The 15,102-nt window shown below is 43.2% G+C and overlaps 2 protein-coding genes across 3 annotated transcripts; both read left to right on the forward strand.

The window, feature by feature from the left end:
* The first annotated feature begins 562 nt into the window (after positions 1–562).
* Positions 563–9,275, forward strand: LOC125552501 (protein RIK-like). 2 transcript variants are annotated; one of them, XM_048716080.1, is made up of 12 exons: positions 567–781; positions 976–1,192; positions 1,295–1,393; positions 1,497–1,531; positions 1,612–1,687; positions 2,420–2,548; positions 5,551–5,634; positions 5,838–5,931; positions 6,005–6,122; positions 6,455–6,914; positions 8,448–8,838; positions 8,927–9,275. In XM_048716080.1, exons 1-12 carry the CDS (start codon positions 723–725, stop codon positions 8,980–8,982), a joined length of 1,818 nt encoding a protein of 605 aa, XP_048572037.1. In that variant the 5' UTR covers positions 567–722; the 3' UTR covers positions 8,983–9,275. The 2 variants fall into 2 exon arrangements, with proteins under 2 accessions (XP_048572038.1, XP_048572037.1); XM_048716081.1 differs by lacking the exon at positions 8,927–9,275 and having other exon boundaries at positions 563–781; positions 7,707–8,497.
* Positions 9,276–9,669: 394 nt separating this feature from the next.
* On the forward strand, positions 9,670–14,225 carry LOC125552500 (probable inactive purple acid phosphatase 1). The gene is made up of 12 exons (XM_048716079.1): positions 9,670–10,074; positions 10,296–10,387; positions 10,543–10,609; positions 10,699–10,821; positions 11,146–11,238; positions 11,596–11,725; positions 11,935–12,016; positions 12,128–12,260; positions 12,722–12,927; positions 13,027–13,152; positions 13,291–13,600; positions 13,694–14,225. Exons 1-12 carry the CDS (start codon positions 9,889–9,891, stop codon positions 13,997–13,999), a joined length of 1,854 nt encoding a protein of 617 aa, XP_048572036.1. The 5' UTR covers positions 9,670–9,888; the 3' UTR covers positions 14,000–14,225.
* The last annotated feature ends 877 nt before the right edge of the window (positions 14,226–15,102 follow it).

Below are 15,102 nucleotides of genomic sequence, written 5' to 3' on the forward strand. Positions count from 1 at the left end.
TCATATCAATCTCCATCACTTTTATATTGTTTTGCTATTTACTTTGCCTTTACTTTTTACTTTGCATCTTTATATCAAAAATACCAAAAATATTCTATCTATCAGATCTCACTCTCGTAAGTGACCGTGAAGGGCTTGACAACCCCTAATCGCGTTGGTTGCGAGTAGCTATCGCTTTGTGCAGGTACGAGGGACTTGAGCGTGGGCTCCTACTGGATTGATACCTTGGTTCTCAAAAACTGAGGGAAATACTTACGCTACTCTGCTGCATCATCCCTTCCTTTTTGGTGAAAACCAACGCAAGCTCAAGAGGTAGCAGAGGGGCAGATATAGTGGCTGGAGGAGGAAGAATGGCTAATTAAAAGTATAAGGTAAACACGATTGATATTGAATCAATAGAATATATAACAATTAACTAGTGTAGCGAAAAAGAATGAAAGGAGAGATTAACAAAAAAATCAAGCGAATCTTTTCGAAGAAAACTTAAAATCCAAACTCGTTGACAAATCCAGAGCAGTACAAACCAGATTCAGCCATCTCGTCGGCCGCACGCATCCAACCATAGGGCCCGCTACTGTACAGCCCTACCCAGCCCAAGTCGGTTTTCCCCAATCCAGTCATCTCGTCGGCCGCACGCATCCACCCCATCACCGCCGCCGTCTCGCGCCCGTCTCGTCCGGCTCGTCCCAACCTCGAGGCCACCCGCCGGCGACCGAGCGTCCATGACGGAGGAGCGCATTTCCAGGGCCTCAGACGAGCCCCCCACCGCGACCAAGCAGAGGTATGAGCTTCTTGTCCCCGCTACTTCTCCGATTTCCGAAGCTCCCGAACCCTGGAGATCCGTTCGGCGCCTAGCGCTGTTCCCCTCCTTCCACCGTCGGCCGCAAAAAAATTCGCGCCGCCCGTATTTCTCCATCGGAGGCCATAGTTGCGCGATGTGAGGGCTGGGCTGAAACGTGTGCGGTTGCCTGTCAGGAAGAAGAGGAAGTGGGATCAGCCCGCAGAGGACTTGGTCGCCGCGGCTGCGGCTGCTGCTGCTGCTGCGGGACTGCCCGTGTTGAACGTCGCAGCTCTGGCCGGCGTTCAATTCCCTGGCACTACTGCGTATCCTGCCGCCCCTTATGCTTTGCCGCCGCAGCTCGCTCCATCGGTGCTTCAGAGTGCTGCTGCTGCGATTCAGAAATTAAGTCAGGTCTGTCTTCCATGATACAGTCCCCAGTCCCCATATGAGCAATCTAGTCTATGTATTATCTGGGCACACATATTTACTATCTAGTGTTTCTTGTCGCCTCAGGCAAAACTACCGGATGAGCTTATAGCACGAGAAGTTGTTATAAATGACGCTGATCCATCTGTGCGATATAAGCTCACGAAGCGGCAAACACAGGACGAGGTAAATCAGTAACCACGAAACAATCGTGACTGTGATGTTCTTCTTCTGTGAAAATCAGTTTCTTGACAATAAAGGTAATAACCGCTTGCTTGATACTCAACAGATTCAACGATGCACATGCACTGTCATCATTACAAGGTATCCTGACATGCACAATTGGTGTCCACTCATTATTGACTTGGGACGATGCCTTTCTGATATTTATTTGACCCGCCCAGGGGAAAATACCATCCTCCTAATGGACAGCCTGATGGTGAGAAGCCACTCTATCTACATATCTCTGCAGGATCTCAGGTAAATAATGCCCACACGATGATATCTTAAAGTTCCACTTCACTTCTTTGATTTTCTGTTATTCCTGGAGTAAACTTCAACTGCTTCGTAGTCTACCTTTCTGTGGGAAAGTTCTCTGGAAGCTGAAGAAATTACCATGTTGCAACCTTTACAGTCCAATACAATACTATTAATCACTGTTTCGAGGGGCTATATAATATCTGTTCAATCTTGTTGCAAGTTTGTAATTTATTCTCCACGTTCTGTTATGTCATTGTCTTTTTTTTTGTTTTGTGTCAAATTGGACTCAGTACGGACATGTTGATGGGTTACCATCATTTTGAAAATTCGAAATTGTCAAGTTCAGATTGCCTGTTATTTGTTCAACTGTAAATGCTTTGCAAGGGTCAGGACTTAAGTTCATAACTGTCTGAATTCTGCTTAGTTAGGGCGCTCATATTATATGTCTTTTCGTGTTAATTGTCATGAAGCAGTAGTAGTGCCAATGGTAATATTTGAAGATAATATACTAGTTTTGTAACTTGTGGTGATGCGGGATGAACATGCCTGTGTTCTTGGCACAGTACACTCTATCTGTGTAATGACTTCCTCTATTCATTATATAAGTGTTATTATCATATTTTTCTGTTACTATAGAACTAAACAATTACAATGGCTTACACATAGCAGCATTTTTTAACTACTTTCTAGTTAGAGTTAGATAATGACAAACTAACCTTTTTCCCGCTTTAGCTAAAAGATACCGCTGAGCGCATTAAAGCAGTTGATCTTGCAGCCTCAATGATCGAGGACATCTTGAAACATGGCCAAATGCCAGAAGCCACATCAGCCAATTTCCCTTCTATCCAGAGCAACAGACAGGTCTCTCCTTCATATCTCAGTCTGCTTAACTTGATAATTTAGTGGACGGAAAACACCTAATAGAACAGTACATCGTGCGTTATTTACGGCATTTGTTAGTACTCGGTCTAATTATTTTCTGAACTCATCCTTTGTCCGCATTTATGTCGATTTGTATTGATAGAATGCAAGTGTTGGCATAACATTAAATACTCAGATATATGGATGATGCTTGTTACAATGTTTGCTGAGTAAATGTAAGTATGTAAATCATTTCCAGTGTTGATTTTTCGGGTATGTGCCGATAATAGATCTTCTGATTAGGAAAACACAGCTTAAGAAGTTATGCAGCTAAATACTTACAAAGATTGCATCATTTGGGGAAATATCGCTCTATGGCCTTTCATTGGCTCCTTTTGCTGGAAAAGGATGCATCGTGCAAATGAAAAAAATACCAAGAAAAAATTGATAAGCTGTGAAAGTATATGTGATAATAACGGTAGCCATAAAATAAAGAAAAGCGTTGATCCTTCATCGAAATTGTGGCACTGCTGTTTAGGTTACATTCAGAGAGGGAGGATGGAAATCTCGTTAAGTAATTCTTCATTCATTAGACTTTATGACTTCCAAGCCAATGTATATTGATTGTATAAAGGGAAAATATGTTAGAACAATCGCGAAAGGAGCAACTAGAAGCACAAAACATTTTGAATTAATTCACAATGACATTTTGAATTGATGATGTCCAGAAGGCGATTAAAGAGAAGAAAGATTGCTTCAAACGCCTATACCTGGATAGGAGTGCAGACAACATAGAGAAGTACAAGATGGCGAAGAAGGCCGCAAAGCGAGCTGTTGGTGAAGCAAGGGGTCGGGCATATGAGGACCTCTACCAACGGTTAGGCATGAAGGAAGGTGAAAGGGACATCTATAAGATGGCCAAGATCCGAGAGAGGAAGACGAGGGATATTGGCCAAGTCAAATGCATCAAGGACGGAGCAGGCCAACTCTTGGTGAAGGACGAGGAGATTAAGCATAGATGGCGGGAGTACTTCGACAAGCTGTTCAATGGGGAGAATGAGAGTTCTACCATTGAACTGGACGACTCCTTTGATGAGACCAGCATGCGTTTTGTGCGGCGAATCCAAGAGTCTGAGGTCAAGGAGGCTTTAAAAAGGATGAAAGGAGGCAAGGCGATGGGCCCTGATTGTATCCCCATTGAGGTGTGGAAAGGTCTCGGGGACATAGCGATAGTATGGCTAACCAAGCTTTTCAACCTCATTTTTCGGGCAAACAAGATGCCAGAAGAATGGAGAAGGAGTATATTAGTACCAATCTTCAAGAACAAGGGGGATGTTTAGAATTGTACTAATTACCGTGGAATTAAGCTGATGAGCCATACAATGAAGCTATGGGAGAGAGTCATTGAGCACCGCTTAAGAAGAATGACAAGCGTGACCAAAAATCAGTTTGGTTTCATGCCTGGGAGGTCGACCATGGAAGCCATTTTCTTGGTACGACAACTTATGGAGAGATATAGGGAGCAAAAGGACTTGCATATGGTGTTCATTGACTTGGAGAAGGCCTATGATAAGATACCGCGGAATGTCATGTGGTGGGCCTTGGAGAAACACAAAGTCCCAGCAAAGTACATTACCCTCATCAAGGACATGTACGATAATGTTGTGACAAGTGTTCGAACAAGTGATGTCGACACTGATGACTTCCCGATTAAGATAGGACTGCATCAGGGGTCAGCTTTGAGCCCTTATCTTTTTGCATTGGTGATGGATGAGGTCACAAGGGATATACAAGGAGATATCCCATGGTGTATGCTCTTTGCGGATGATGTGGTGCTAGTTGACGATAGTCGGACGGGGGTAAATAGGAAGTTAGAGTTATGGAGACAAACCTTGGAATCGAAAGGGTTTAGGCTTAGTAGAACTAAAACCGAGTACATGATGTGCGGTTTCAGTACTACTAGGTGTGAGGAGGAGGTTAGCCTTGATGGCCAGGTGGTACCTCAGAAGGACACCTTTCGGTATTTGGGGTCAATGCTGCAGGAGGATGGGGGTATTGATGAAGATGTGAACCATCGAATCAAAGCCGGATGGATGAAGTGGCGCCAAGCTTCTGGCATTCTCTGTGACAAGAGAGTGCCACAAAAGCTAAAAGGCAAGTTCTACAGGACGGCGGTTCGACCCGCAATGTTGTATGGCGCTGAGTGTTGGCTGACTAAAAGGCGACATGTTCAACAGTTAGGTGTGGCGGAGATGCGTATGTTGAGATGGATGTGTGGCCACACGAGGAAGGATCGAGTCCGGAATGATGATATACGAGATAGAGTTGGGGTAGCACCAATTGAAGAGAAGCTTGTCCAACATCGTCTGAGATGGTTTGGGCATATTCAGCGCAGGCCTCCAGAAGCTCCGGTGCATAGTGGACGGCTAAAGCGTGCGGAGAATGTCAAGAGAGGGCGGGGTAGACCGAATTTGACATGGGAGGAGTCCGTTAAGAGAGACCTGAAGGATTGGAGTATCACCAAAGAGCTAGCTATGGACAGGGGTGCGTGGAAGCTTGCTATCCATGTGCTAGAGCCATGAGTTGGTTGCGAGATCTTATGGGTTTCACCTCTAGCCTACCCCAACTTGTTTGGGACTAAAGGCTTTGTTGTTGTTGTTGTTTCACAATGACATCTGTGGTACTTTTCCCGTGAAATATGCGGATGGATTCGACGCTTTGTCACTTTCATGGATGACTTCATACATTTATCCCATCCATGATTCTGAAGCACCCGAAAAATTTGATGTATTAAAGGCTTAGGTTAGGATCAGATCCCTAACCTTTACAACTAACAGACCAGAACCTTCCCATAGCACTGTCCTAGATTTAGGATCTTTTCATGGCACAGTTCAAGTCTTCCCTTCTTTTTTGGAGGCGAGAATCAGCTGTAAAATAGTTATGGTATTACTATGTAATAAAATTTTCCTTACTAGATTAACACCTTCCTTCTTATTTCACAGGCTGTTCCTTTTAGCGCCTCAATCTTTTTGGGTTTTGACGCAGATCCATCATTGAACGTTGCAGCTCGCATCCGTGGACCAAATGTATGTTCTTGGAAAACGATAAGCGACACTGGTTAAATTTAATCATGTTATTCTTGATATCCCTCCTCTTTTATTTGTCAATAGTCTTGTTTTATTTCCTCTTTGTTGAAAAAAGAACTAATTGTGAATGCTTTCTCTGACATCCCAATCTGGATGGGAAAAACTGTTCTTGTTCTGCTGGTGCTTCTGATTTGTTTATGCAGGATCAGTACATAAATCACATTATGAATGAAACAGGGGTCACTGTTGTACTAAGAGGAAAAGATTCAGGGAACCTTGGCAATTGTCATGCTGAAGGTTGGTGATTTGTAGTAGCTTCTGGAAATTTGTATCTTGCAAGCCTGTATTTATCTCGTAATGTCTATTGCAGCATCACAGCAACCTCTGCACATACACCTATCAGGTGTGCATTTGAAGAGCCTAGAAGCTGCAAAGGTTTTAGCAGAAAACCTTCTAGATACAATAGCAGCGGAACTTGGCGCTTCCAGGTCTGTATATTTTGACCAGGTTTAATCCCCTTAATAGTTTTATTTGTTTCTCTGGCTACATCAGAACAATTTTGCATTCTATTTCTACCAAACCAATGGGATCGATTTGCTGACTAGCATAATGCAATAATATTCATACTTTACTGTACTTATATGCTATGATTAATGACTAACTCACTTGTGATTCTGTTAGTTTATCCTTTGGAATACTGTAAGAATATGACTATTAATGTACTTGTACCAGTTAACACAGTATCTAGCTTACCACATCAGCGAAGCAAGAAATTAGAAATGTCTTGGCATATATTCTCACTATGTTTTTTGTATGACAGAATTTCTTCTTCAAAAGTATATGGTGCTGTTCCACCTCCTCAGCAACTGTTGACTGGTGTGCACACCTCGGGAACATCAGACATGTGTGTGTCAACTGGAGCATCACATTCCTTTGCCCCTACTGGAGTTACTTCTCCCATAGCTGCCCCTTCAGTGACACTTCAATCTGGGGCGCCAACTTATTCCGGGATTCTCCCACCCAGTAACCTGATCTATCCTAGTCAAGCAGCAAATCATGGGGCTTTTTACAATGGCTATGGAGACATCTATCCCCAGGCAACTCCATTGCAGCAGGTGGCATTAACACTCAAGCATGCTTCATCTTCGACAACTCAGGTTATTCCAGTGGCATCCACATCAACAAGCATGACGACAAGTGTGAACACAAGTACAAAGTTGGAGGCAGATAAACGCTCACAGAGGAGGAAATTCCAGGAACTGCCAACAGCAGATCTTCAGGTGCGGATTATTTGAACTAATTCAACTGCTACATCTTGGACTTGATATTTGATCACAGCTACACTCTTCCCAAGCCAATCTCTTGCAGCCTTCAGTCTACCCCTCAGAAAAATTCCCCATCCATCATTCACCCCCACTGCTCGCCCCCTTCCTCTCCATGTCTATCCCCACATTACCACCCTAGTTGAACTGTTCTCAGTGGCTCACCTTTTCCAGCTTACCTTGTGCCATCTTTGATAAGATCACTATCTGATGTCTTATCTACACGAATTCAAGGCAAATATTGCTAGTGGAGAACCCGTATGAATTTTGTTTGTTGTATATCTTGATTTTATGAAATCTTTATCAAATCTTTGCATCATCCTAATCTTAAATGTGATTTCAGCATGTTATATTAAGAAAGTGATGTTAACATTGTAGCACCTACAGAGTTTAAACTAGAGACACACTTTTGATTATTAAGGAGTTTCTGGTGCAAAATAGCAATGTTCTGCAGTTTGCCATAGGATATTGTATCTGATAACACTGACCACACTTGAATAGTTTGAAAACTTTGAAAATAACAATAGCACTTCATGTTATATTTGTCTTGTTTTAAACTGGAAAAGGACCACACAAATAGATTTGTGAAATTTGCTTTTTCATTAAGCAATTTCAGTTCCTGCAATGTAGGGGAACTTTACATTTCATATAGCTAAAAACTATTGTAACTTGTAAGTTGATGACTGCCAGATTCACATATTCATTTTTTTGGACCGTCTTATCTGCTTCTAACATATAATTTCATTCCAGGTATTTTCTCTGACCATGTCTGAAGCTCGCAGGGTGGTAATAGATCTATATGTGTTCTTTTTTCCTACAGGGTTTATTCCAAGTTGGAGTTTGCAATCGCGATGGTGTTTTGCTGATAAGATATGCAGGGTTATTCTGCTTGTAATTGGATGATTACTTCTATTTTCTTGTTGCTAATGCAAAGTACCCTTGTTTTCAATCTGTTGCTGCCAGCATGCAGACTTCATTAAATGACAATTAACATTGCTACCATACGCTTCAGCAAATGACTATTAACATCGCTAGCAATATGGCATTCTTGGCTGATACAGTTTTCTTAATAGGTATTGGTATTAATCTGGTTAAGCCCCACTTTATTCCTCTGAGAAAATGCCTACAGTTCTGCATTTAGAAAACTTGCTCGCTTAGTCACAGTATATAATAACTAGTACAAATTTTACTATTTTTTGTTTAGAACGAAATGGCTTTATTAGACACTTATAGGGAAGCTTTCCTTATTTTCTTAGTTGTACAAACATTGCCGTTCCCAACTTGCTAAGTCGGCATGATTAATGGTTTTCCATATGTCATGTTTACCTGTACTGCAATTCGATATAATTCATGTATTTATGCACTGGTGGTGCTGTTTGTGGACAGTAGTTGCTGATTTCATCCTTCTTTTGCATTTTACCATTAATATGCTTTAATTTAATTCAATGCAAAGGAATTTGATGGGAAAGTGTTTTTGTTTCATGTTTCCAGAACTCACAACAGGGGTCCAAATTTGTTAAGACAGGTTTAGATGATCTAGGTAAAATGAACAGTTCATCGGTTGCAGCTACAATGAAAGTTCAGCCTGGATCAAATAGGATACTTCCACAAGATCCACATCCATCTCATCCATCTGTATACACTAGCATGCCGCCACCACCACCACCCAAGAACATGTCACTGCCATATCCCAATAGCATGCCACCGCCACCGCCCAGGAGCATGCCTCCGCCACCACCTAAGTTCCCTTCAAATGAAGTGTTAAGAAATGAGAACAGGCATTCAGCTGTAAAGGAGCTGCTGGCGCCTCCGAGATCGAGTTCTGCTGCACCACCTCCGAAGGAGCCTAAAGAGGAAAAGCCAAGCAGTGCATCTGTTTCCGGTAATAGAGGAGAACCATGATATAACCTTTTGTATATAGAGCTAATCTAACTTCTGTAAGCTTATATTATCTCTGCATCCATTTTCAGATACTCTGCTGAAGCTTATGGACTACGGGGATGATGATGAAGAGGACGACGACTAGCGTGCCTGGAGGGAATACAGCTCCCAGTTCAGGGCAGAAGCCGTTTTGGTCTGTGCGAGAATGAGCGTGTAATGTAACTGTACTGTGGGTAACACTAGTGCGGTGAATTGGAAATGCAGGTAGACAGCTTAATTACCTGTCCTGATGCATTTTCTCAACGCAACAAGTCGTTGAGCTTGTCATTTTGTATCAGTGTTATCAGGTCAGCAGATACCCCTGATCTGGATACACGTGATTTTCCCATCTGAAGTGCAGTCAGTAATGAGCATGGTTCCTTGAGTATTCTTTCAATATGTTTATATGTGTTTAGGTGCTGTTAGCATTGTACTACTCCCTCCGTTCTAAATTATTTGTCTTGGATTTGTCTAGATACGGATGTATCTAGACTCATTTTAGTGCTAGATACATCCGTATCTAGACAAATCTAAGACAAGTAATTCGGAACGAAGGAAATACCTTTTTATAAACTGTGTACAATCAAATACTCCCTCCGTTTCAAAATAGATGACTCAACTTTGTAGTAAAGTCATCTATTTTGAAACGGAGGGAGTATAATATAATCTATTCACACACGACGGCGGCCTTACAGCTGCATAAAGCCTCTGTTTGCCGTTTGGAATACGAGTTTGGTACGACACGAAACAGTTCAGTTCCAAGACGGATAAAGAAAGTTTTACGCGACCCTGAACACATGGCACGGCACCTGAGCGTTGTTCTCATCTTTACCTCTCTTCTTCCTTTTGTGAACGTCTGAACTTTCTTTTGTCTATGGCTTAGCTTAGACGTCACTCGTTCCTCGGGCCATCTGCTGATATTCTGCTCCATAAAACTATTGACTCCCTTCCCCTATTAGTATCATCAGTATATATATTTATAGTGTGCTGCTGTGGTCTGTGAGCTCTAGGGATGAAGTCGCCGCCGGGAACGACGATGGTGGCGGCGCTGGTGCATCTGCTGGCCGCCTTCAGCGCCGCCGTGTTGGCCGCTGCCGGCGGCGAGCAGCCGCTGTCGAAGATCGGCATCCACCGGGCCACCTTGGCGATCCATCCGGGCGCCTCCGTCGACGTCTCGCCGCTGCTCCTCGGCCTGCAGGTGAGCTTTCCCCACCATCGTTCCTTCTTCCCGCCCCGCGAGCACCATGCGCATGAGGTCCAGAGCTTGAGCATTTTGGTCCCATCTAGAATTAAATTTGGTCAATCAGTATCAGTACCAGTACGACTGTAGCTGCTGATAGATAGAGAACCAAAGGGTCACATTTGACTGAAGCAGTCGATACACTGTCAGATTAATCGGCTGCACCACATTTGTTACAGGGGCAGGACCAAGAATGGGTGACCATCGGATTTAACAACCCCAAGCCATCCAAGGATGACTGGATTGGGGTCTTTTCCCCTGCTAATTTCAGGTAAGATGCACACCTTGACCATGATTTGCCCTTGTGTGACAGTTTATTCTTCTCCGCTTCTCGTTGCTGAATTGAAGGGCTTCATTAAGAGAGCAGAAAAGTTTGATGGATTGGACACTGGCTTACTCACAGATTCGTTTTGCTGTATTTATCAGTGACTCCATTTGCCCGTCGGAGAACCAATGGGTCGAGGCCCCTCTTTTGTGCACGGCTCCTATTAAGGTTGGTGTCATTCTCCGCGATTCTTCCTCCGTGTGTGACCTCGGAACATTTTTAACATATGCTGAATAATGAGGTATCATCTTTGGCAGTTCCAATATGCAAACTATACGACGTCCGACTATGCGAAGACCGGAAAGGGGTCCTTGAGGCTTCAGATAATTAATCAGAGGAGTGATATATCATTCGCATTGTTTTCTGGAGGACTCTCAAATGTAAGTACGAATGCTCCTTGTTTGTTCATATCGGAGCTCAGCTCACTACGCTGAACCACAGGGTGTTGGAAGTTGGAACTGAACATCGTTCATTTTTTTTTTCTGGGGGAAAGAGTTGAAGAGTGATCACTCTGATTTTGTGCATGGTAGATTGATAGCCAATGCTGTTTTTCTTTTCTTAGACCATGACAGTTAATGCCGTTTCAGCTGAGATACACTGGAGTAATATTTATTTTAGCCTTCTCATTTTTTATTAGTGCCGTGACTTTTAAATAGTGCTTGCTCTAACATGGCTACTTGCATCTTTTCTATATAATATAACAGCCGAAGCTTATCACACGTTCAAATAGCATAACTTTCGCAAACCCGAAGGCTCCTGTGTACCCACGCTTGGCACAAGGAAAGTCCTGGGATGAAGTAAGTACCATTTCCTTAAATATTTCATTAATGAATGGGTATAAACTGAACATTGTATATTGTGACATAAGGAGGAAAAAAACACCAAATGCAAATAGATGAGAAATCTAGCTTATTACTTTCACCGTTTCTGTAACAAAAGCTATACACAAAGGAGCTGGAATTTCAGAGCGACTGAAACAGGAATTTAATGTCTTTCAGATAGTTCTCATTTAGGGTAGTACTTGTAGGTTTTATGTTCAGAATTGTTCTTTGTCTTCAAAGTTTCTTGAAGAAATATGTTCCTAGCGCTTCTGTAAATTATACTGTACCATATTTTCAGAGTTTCTTGATTGATGTTAAATGACTTGATGCTAGATGACAGTGACATGGACAAGTGGATATAGTACGAAGGAGGCTACACCGTTTGTTGAATGGGGCATACAAGGGCAAATCCAAATCCTTTCTCCTGCAGGCACCCTTACGTTCAGTCGCGACACTATGTGTGGTCAGTAACTCTTACCATGTATAACGGAACTAACATCTTTATAAGGTCTGAAACAAAACAGAAAATTGTATTGAAAGAAGATTATAATTGCCGAACAGTTCTTATTGTATATAGCATGGCAGAGTTCTGAATGAAGCACGATTAACACGTACCTTCTGATTAAGCCCATAAGGCATATGACATAGTGTTTTATTATGATTTTACAACAGGCCCACCTGCTAGGACAGTTGGATGGCGCGATCCTGGTTTCATACATACAAGCTTCCTCAAGGACCTATGGCCTAATCTTAAGTAAATTAGTGTTCATAAGCTTGGTCTATTTGCACATGTGCTCCTAGTATTAGCTATTCAATTGTACAAGTGCAAGCACCTCGGAGATTTATAGGCGAGTGCAAATTTCAGGTACACGTACAGGATTGGCCATCGGCTATTCAATGGTCAAATTGTTTGGGGACGTCAGAATAGCTTCAAAGCACCTCCCTATCCTGGGGAGGATTCTTTGCAACGTGTTGTCATATTTGGAGATTTGGGCAAGGTGAGTTCTGTGCCACTTCACCAGTATGATTTCTGCGATTTTAAAATAAATTAAAAGCTGTAAGAGCATGGGGCAGAATTATTAGATTACTGATTAGCCTATGGAAGTATTTCATGGCAGAAGCCATTTTAGCATATGTTGATTTCTGGTCCGTCTTATCTGCACTCGAGTTGAACTATGAATATATAAGTATATAACGAAAGAATGTGCGTTTTATTGTTGTTAAGAGTACCAATCCTTTTTGTCACAGCATCCATGCTGTACTTTCAGTTAGGCTTAGCAAAAACCTGTTTTCTTAAGTTTTACCATGTTGAGTTAAAGTAACAAGTACTAAAAAGTAAAATAAGAACATTAATTGTGTTCTACTTTTCGTAAAATACAAGAGAAATTTGTTAGGAGGAAATAGACGAGCTTATTTTTTCTGCCTGGCTTCAAAACTGGCAATTGAACTCTTTGCTCAGGCCGAGATTGATGGCTCAAACGAATACAATGACTTTGAGCGTGGTTCAATCAACACAACTTACCAGCTAGTTAAGGACTTGAAGAATATCGATATGGTGATGCATATCGGAGACATCTGCTACGCCAGTGGTTATCTGTCACAGTGGGATCAGTTCACTGCACAGGTTGAACCCATTGCTTCTACAGTACCTTACATGGTGGCAAGGTACTCCAACTTAGTGACAATAGAAAATGGGGTAAACACAAGATGGAGCAAAGTAGGCTCTGTTCTTCTCTGATGATATTGATGATTTGTCATTTGCAGCGGTAACCACGAAAGAGACTGGCCTGGATCAGGATCCTTTTATGGGACTCTGGACTCGGGCGGTGAATGCGGCGTGCCAGCTCAGAACATGTTCTATGTGCCAGCAGAGAACCGTGAGCAGTTCTGGTAGGCTGGCATTTCCTTCCTTTCTGAATTTGTTCAGGATATGACATGAAACCTGAACATGTCTCCAATCACATTTGAATCTCTTCTCATACAGTCAGCACTCATGATCATCGATCCTTCCTTCGACCTTCTGTGTAGGTACTCGACGGACTACGGGATGTTCCGGTTCTGCGTAGCCAACACGGAGCTGGACTGGCGGCCAGGCACCGAGCAGTACAAGTTCATCGAGCACTGCTTGTCGTCCGTGGACCGGCAGAAGCAGCCGTGGCTCATCTTCCTCGCCCACCGCGTCCTGGGCTACTCGTCGGCCACCTTCTACGGCGCCGAAGGGACGACGGAGGAGCCCATGGGGAGGGAGAGCCTCCAGCTCCTCTGGCAGAAGTACAGGGTCGACATCGCCATGTACGGCCACGTCCACGGCTACGAGCGAACGTGCCCAGTCTACGAGGTACGCAGCTAGCCCCTGCCTCTGCCTCTGTCCATGGCTGTGGCCGTGGTGTCCTCACGCTAGCTCACGGCAGGGGTCTTTGTGAGAATGCAGAACGTGTGCGTGGCCAAGGGGTCGGACCGGTACAGCGGCGCGTTCACGGCGACGACGCACGTGGTGGTGGGCGGCGGCGGGGCGAGCCTGGCGGAGTACACGGCGGAGCGGGCGCGGTGGAGCCACGCGCAGGACCTGGACTACGGGTTCGCCAAGCTGACGGCCTTCAACCACACGACGCTGCTCATGGAGTACAAGCGGAGCAGGGACGGCAGCGTGCGCGACAGCTTCACCGTCTCGCGCGACTACCGCGACGTCCTTGCCTGCGGCGTCGACAACTGCGCCAGCACCACCATGGCGTCCTAGAGCGCCGCTCTTTTCGCTGCGGCTCGGCTCTGTTGTTGTTGTTGGATCGATGGATGCAATTTTGTTCTCGTGATGATACTTGGATAGATATGCAGTGTTCAGTTCATAGATGACTGAGAAACCCATGCAGAGGCGTTTCGAGTTTCGATATTTTCTTGAAGTGTTTCCATATTTAAAAAAAATCCCTTATTAAAAATGAACTAAAATAAAAGTGTTCATGAATTAATTTTTTTTTGACATGTTTTCATATCCCTGATTAAAGAAAACATTAAACACATTCCATCATACAAAACAATGTTCGTGGATTTAAAAAAAGTTCCAAGTTTCAAAACACGTTCATTAATTTTAAAAACGTTCCTGAACTATAAAAATGTTCCCAACTAGAGCATTGGTGAATTTTCAAAAAGGTTTCCGAATTTAAAACATGTTCACAAATTTGAAAAATACTCCCATATTTCATAAATGTTTCACGGATTTGTTAATTTTCCTCGGATTCCAAAAAAATTCAACATTATAAAAATGGAATAAGAATAAAATCCTGTAAAATCAACAAAGAAAAGACACAGTATAATTCTCCATGGAAAGTTCTAGACCATACGAACACCGGTGGGAAAAGACATAAGAAAAGCCGGAAATGGGCCAGCCCATTGAGAGTGTGCCAGCGCTCGGGGTGCATTTATGTATCAACCCAAAATAACTAACTAATTATGGTGTACTTTTTGCAAAGGTTACTCCCACCTCTTCAGATTGGGACAAATGATGCACATATAGTGCGCCTTCACGAGAAGGGAAAAGACATAAGAAAAGCCGGAAATGGGCCAGCCCATTGAGAGTGTGCCAGCGCTCGGGGTGCATTTATGTATCAACCCGAAATAACTAACTAATTATGGTGTACTTTTTGCAAAGGTTACTCCCACCTCTTCAGATGAGACAAATGATGCACATATAGTGCGCCTTCACGAGAAGGAAATCCGTGTCTCGCGCGAAAGAAAAAAAATGTGTTTTTTTCTTTTTCGAGAGGCATAGTTGAAATAAATCCGTGTCTTTCGCGAAGAACACACACACATACATTTTTTTCCTTATTTTCAAGAGGCACAACTCCG

The sequence above is a fragment of the Triticum urartu genome, chromosome 4 (genome assembly GCF_003073215.2).
Source record: "Triticum urartu cultivar G1812 chromosome 4, Tu2.1, whole genome shotgun sequence".
Lineage (NCBI taxonomy): Eukaryota > Viridiplantae > Streptophyta > Magnoliopsida > Poales > Poaceae > Triticum > Triticum urartu.

Coding starts and splice junctions, on each gene's coding strand:
- LOC125552500 (XM_048716079.1), top strand. CDS start 9,889: ATGAAGTCGCCGCCGGGAACGACGATGGTGGCGGCGCTGGTGCATCTG. Junction 10,610..10,698: donor TGTGCACGGCTCCTATTAAG/GTTGGTGTCATT, acceptor CATCTTTGGCAG/TTCCAATATGCAAACTATAC. Junction 12,017..12,127: donor GACCTATGGCCTAATCTTAA/GTAAATTAGTGT, acceptor TGCAAATTTCAG/GTACACGTACAGGATTGGCC.
- LOC125552501 (XM_048716080.1), top strand. CDS start 723: ATGACGGAGGAGCGCATTTCCAGGGCCTCAGACGAGCCCCCCACCGCG. Junction 6,123..6,454: donor GCGGAACTTGGCGCTTCCAG/GTCTGTATATTT, acceptor TTTGTATGACAG/AATTTCTTCTTCAAAAGTAT. Junction 6,915..8,447: donor TGCCAACAGCAGATCTTCAG/GTGCGGATTATT, acceptor TCATGTTTCCAG/AACTCACAACAGGGGTCCAA.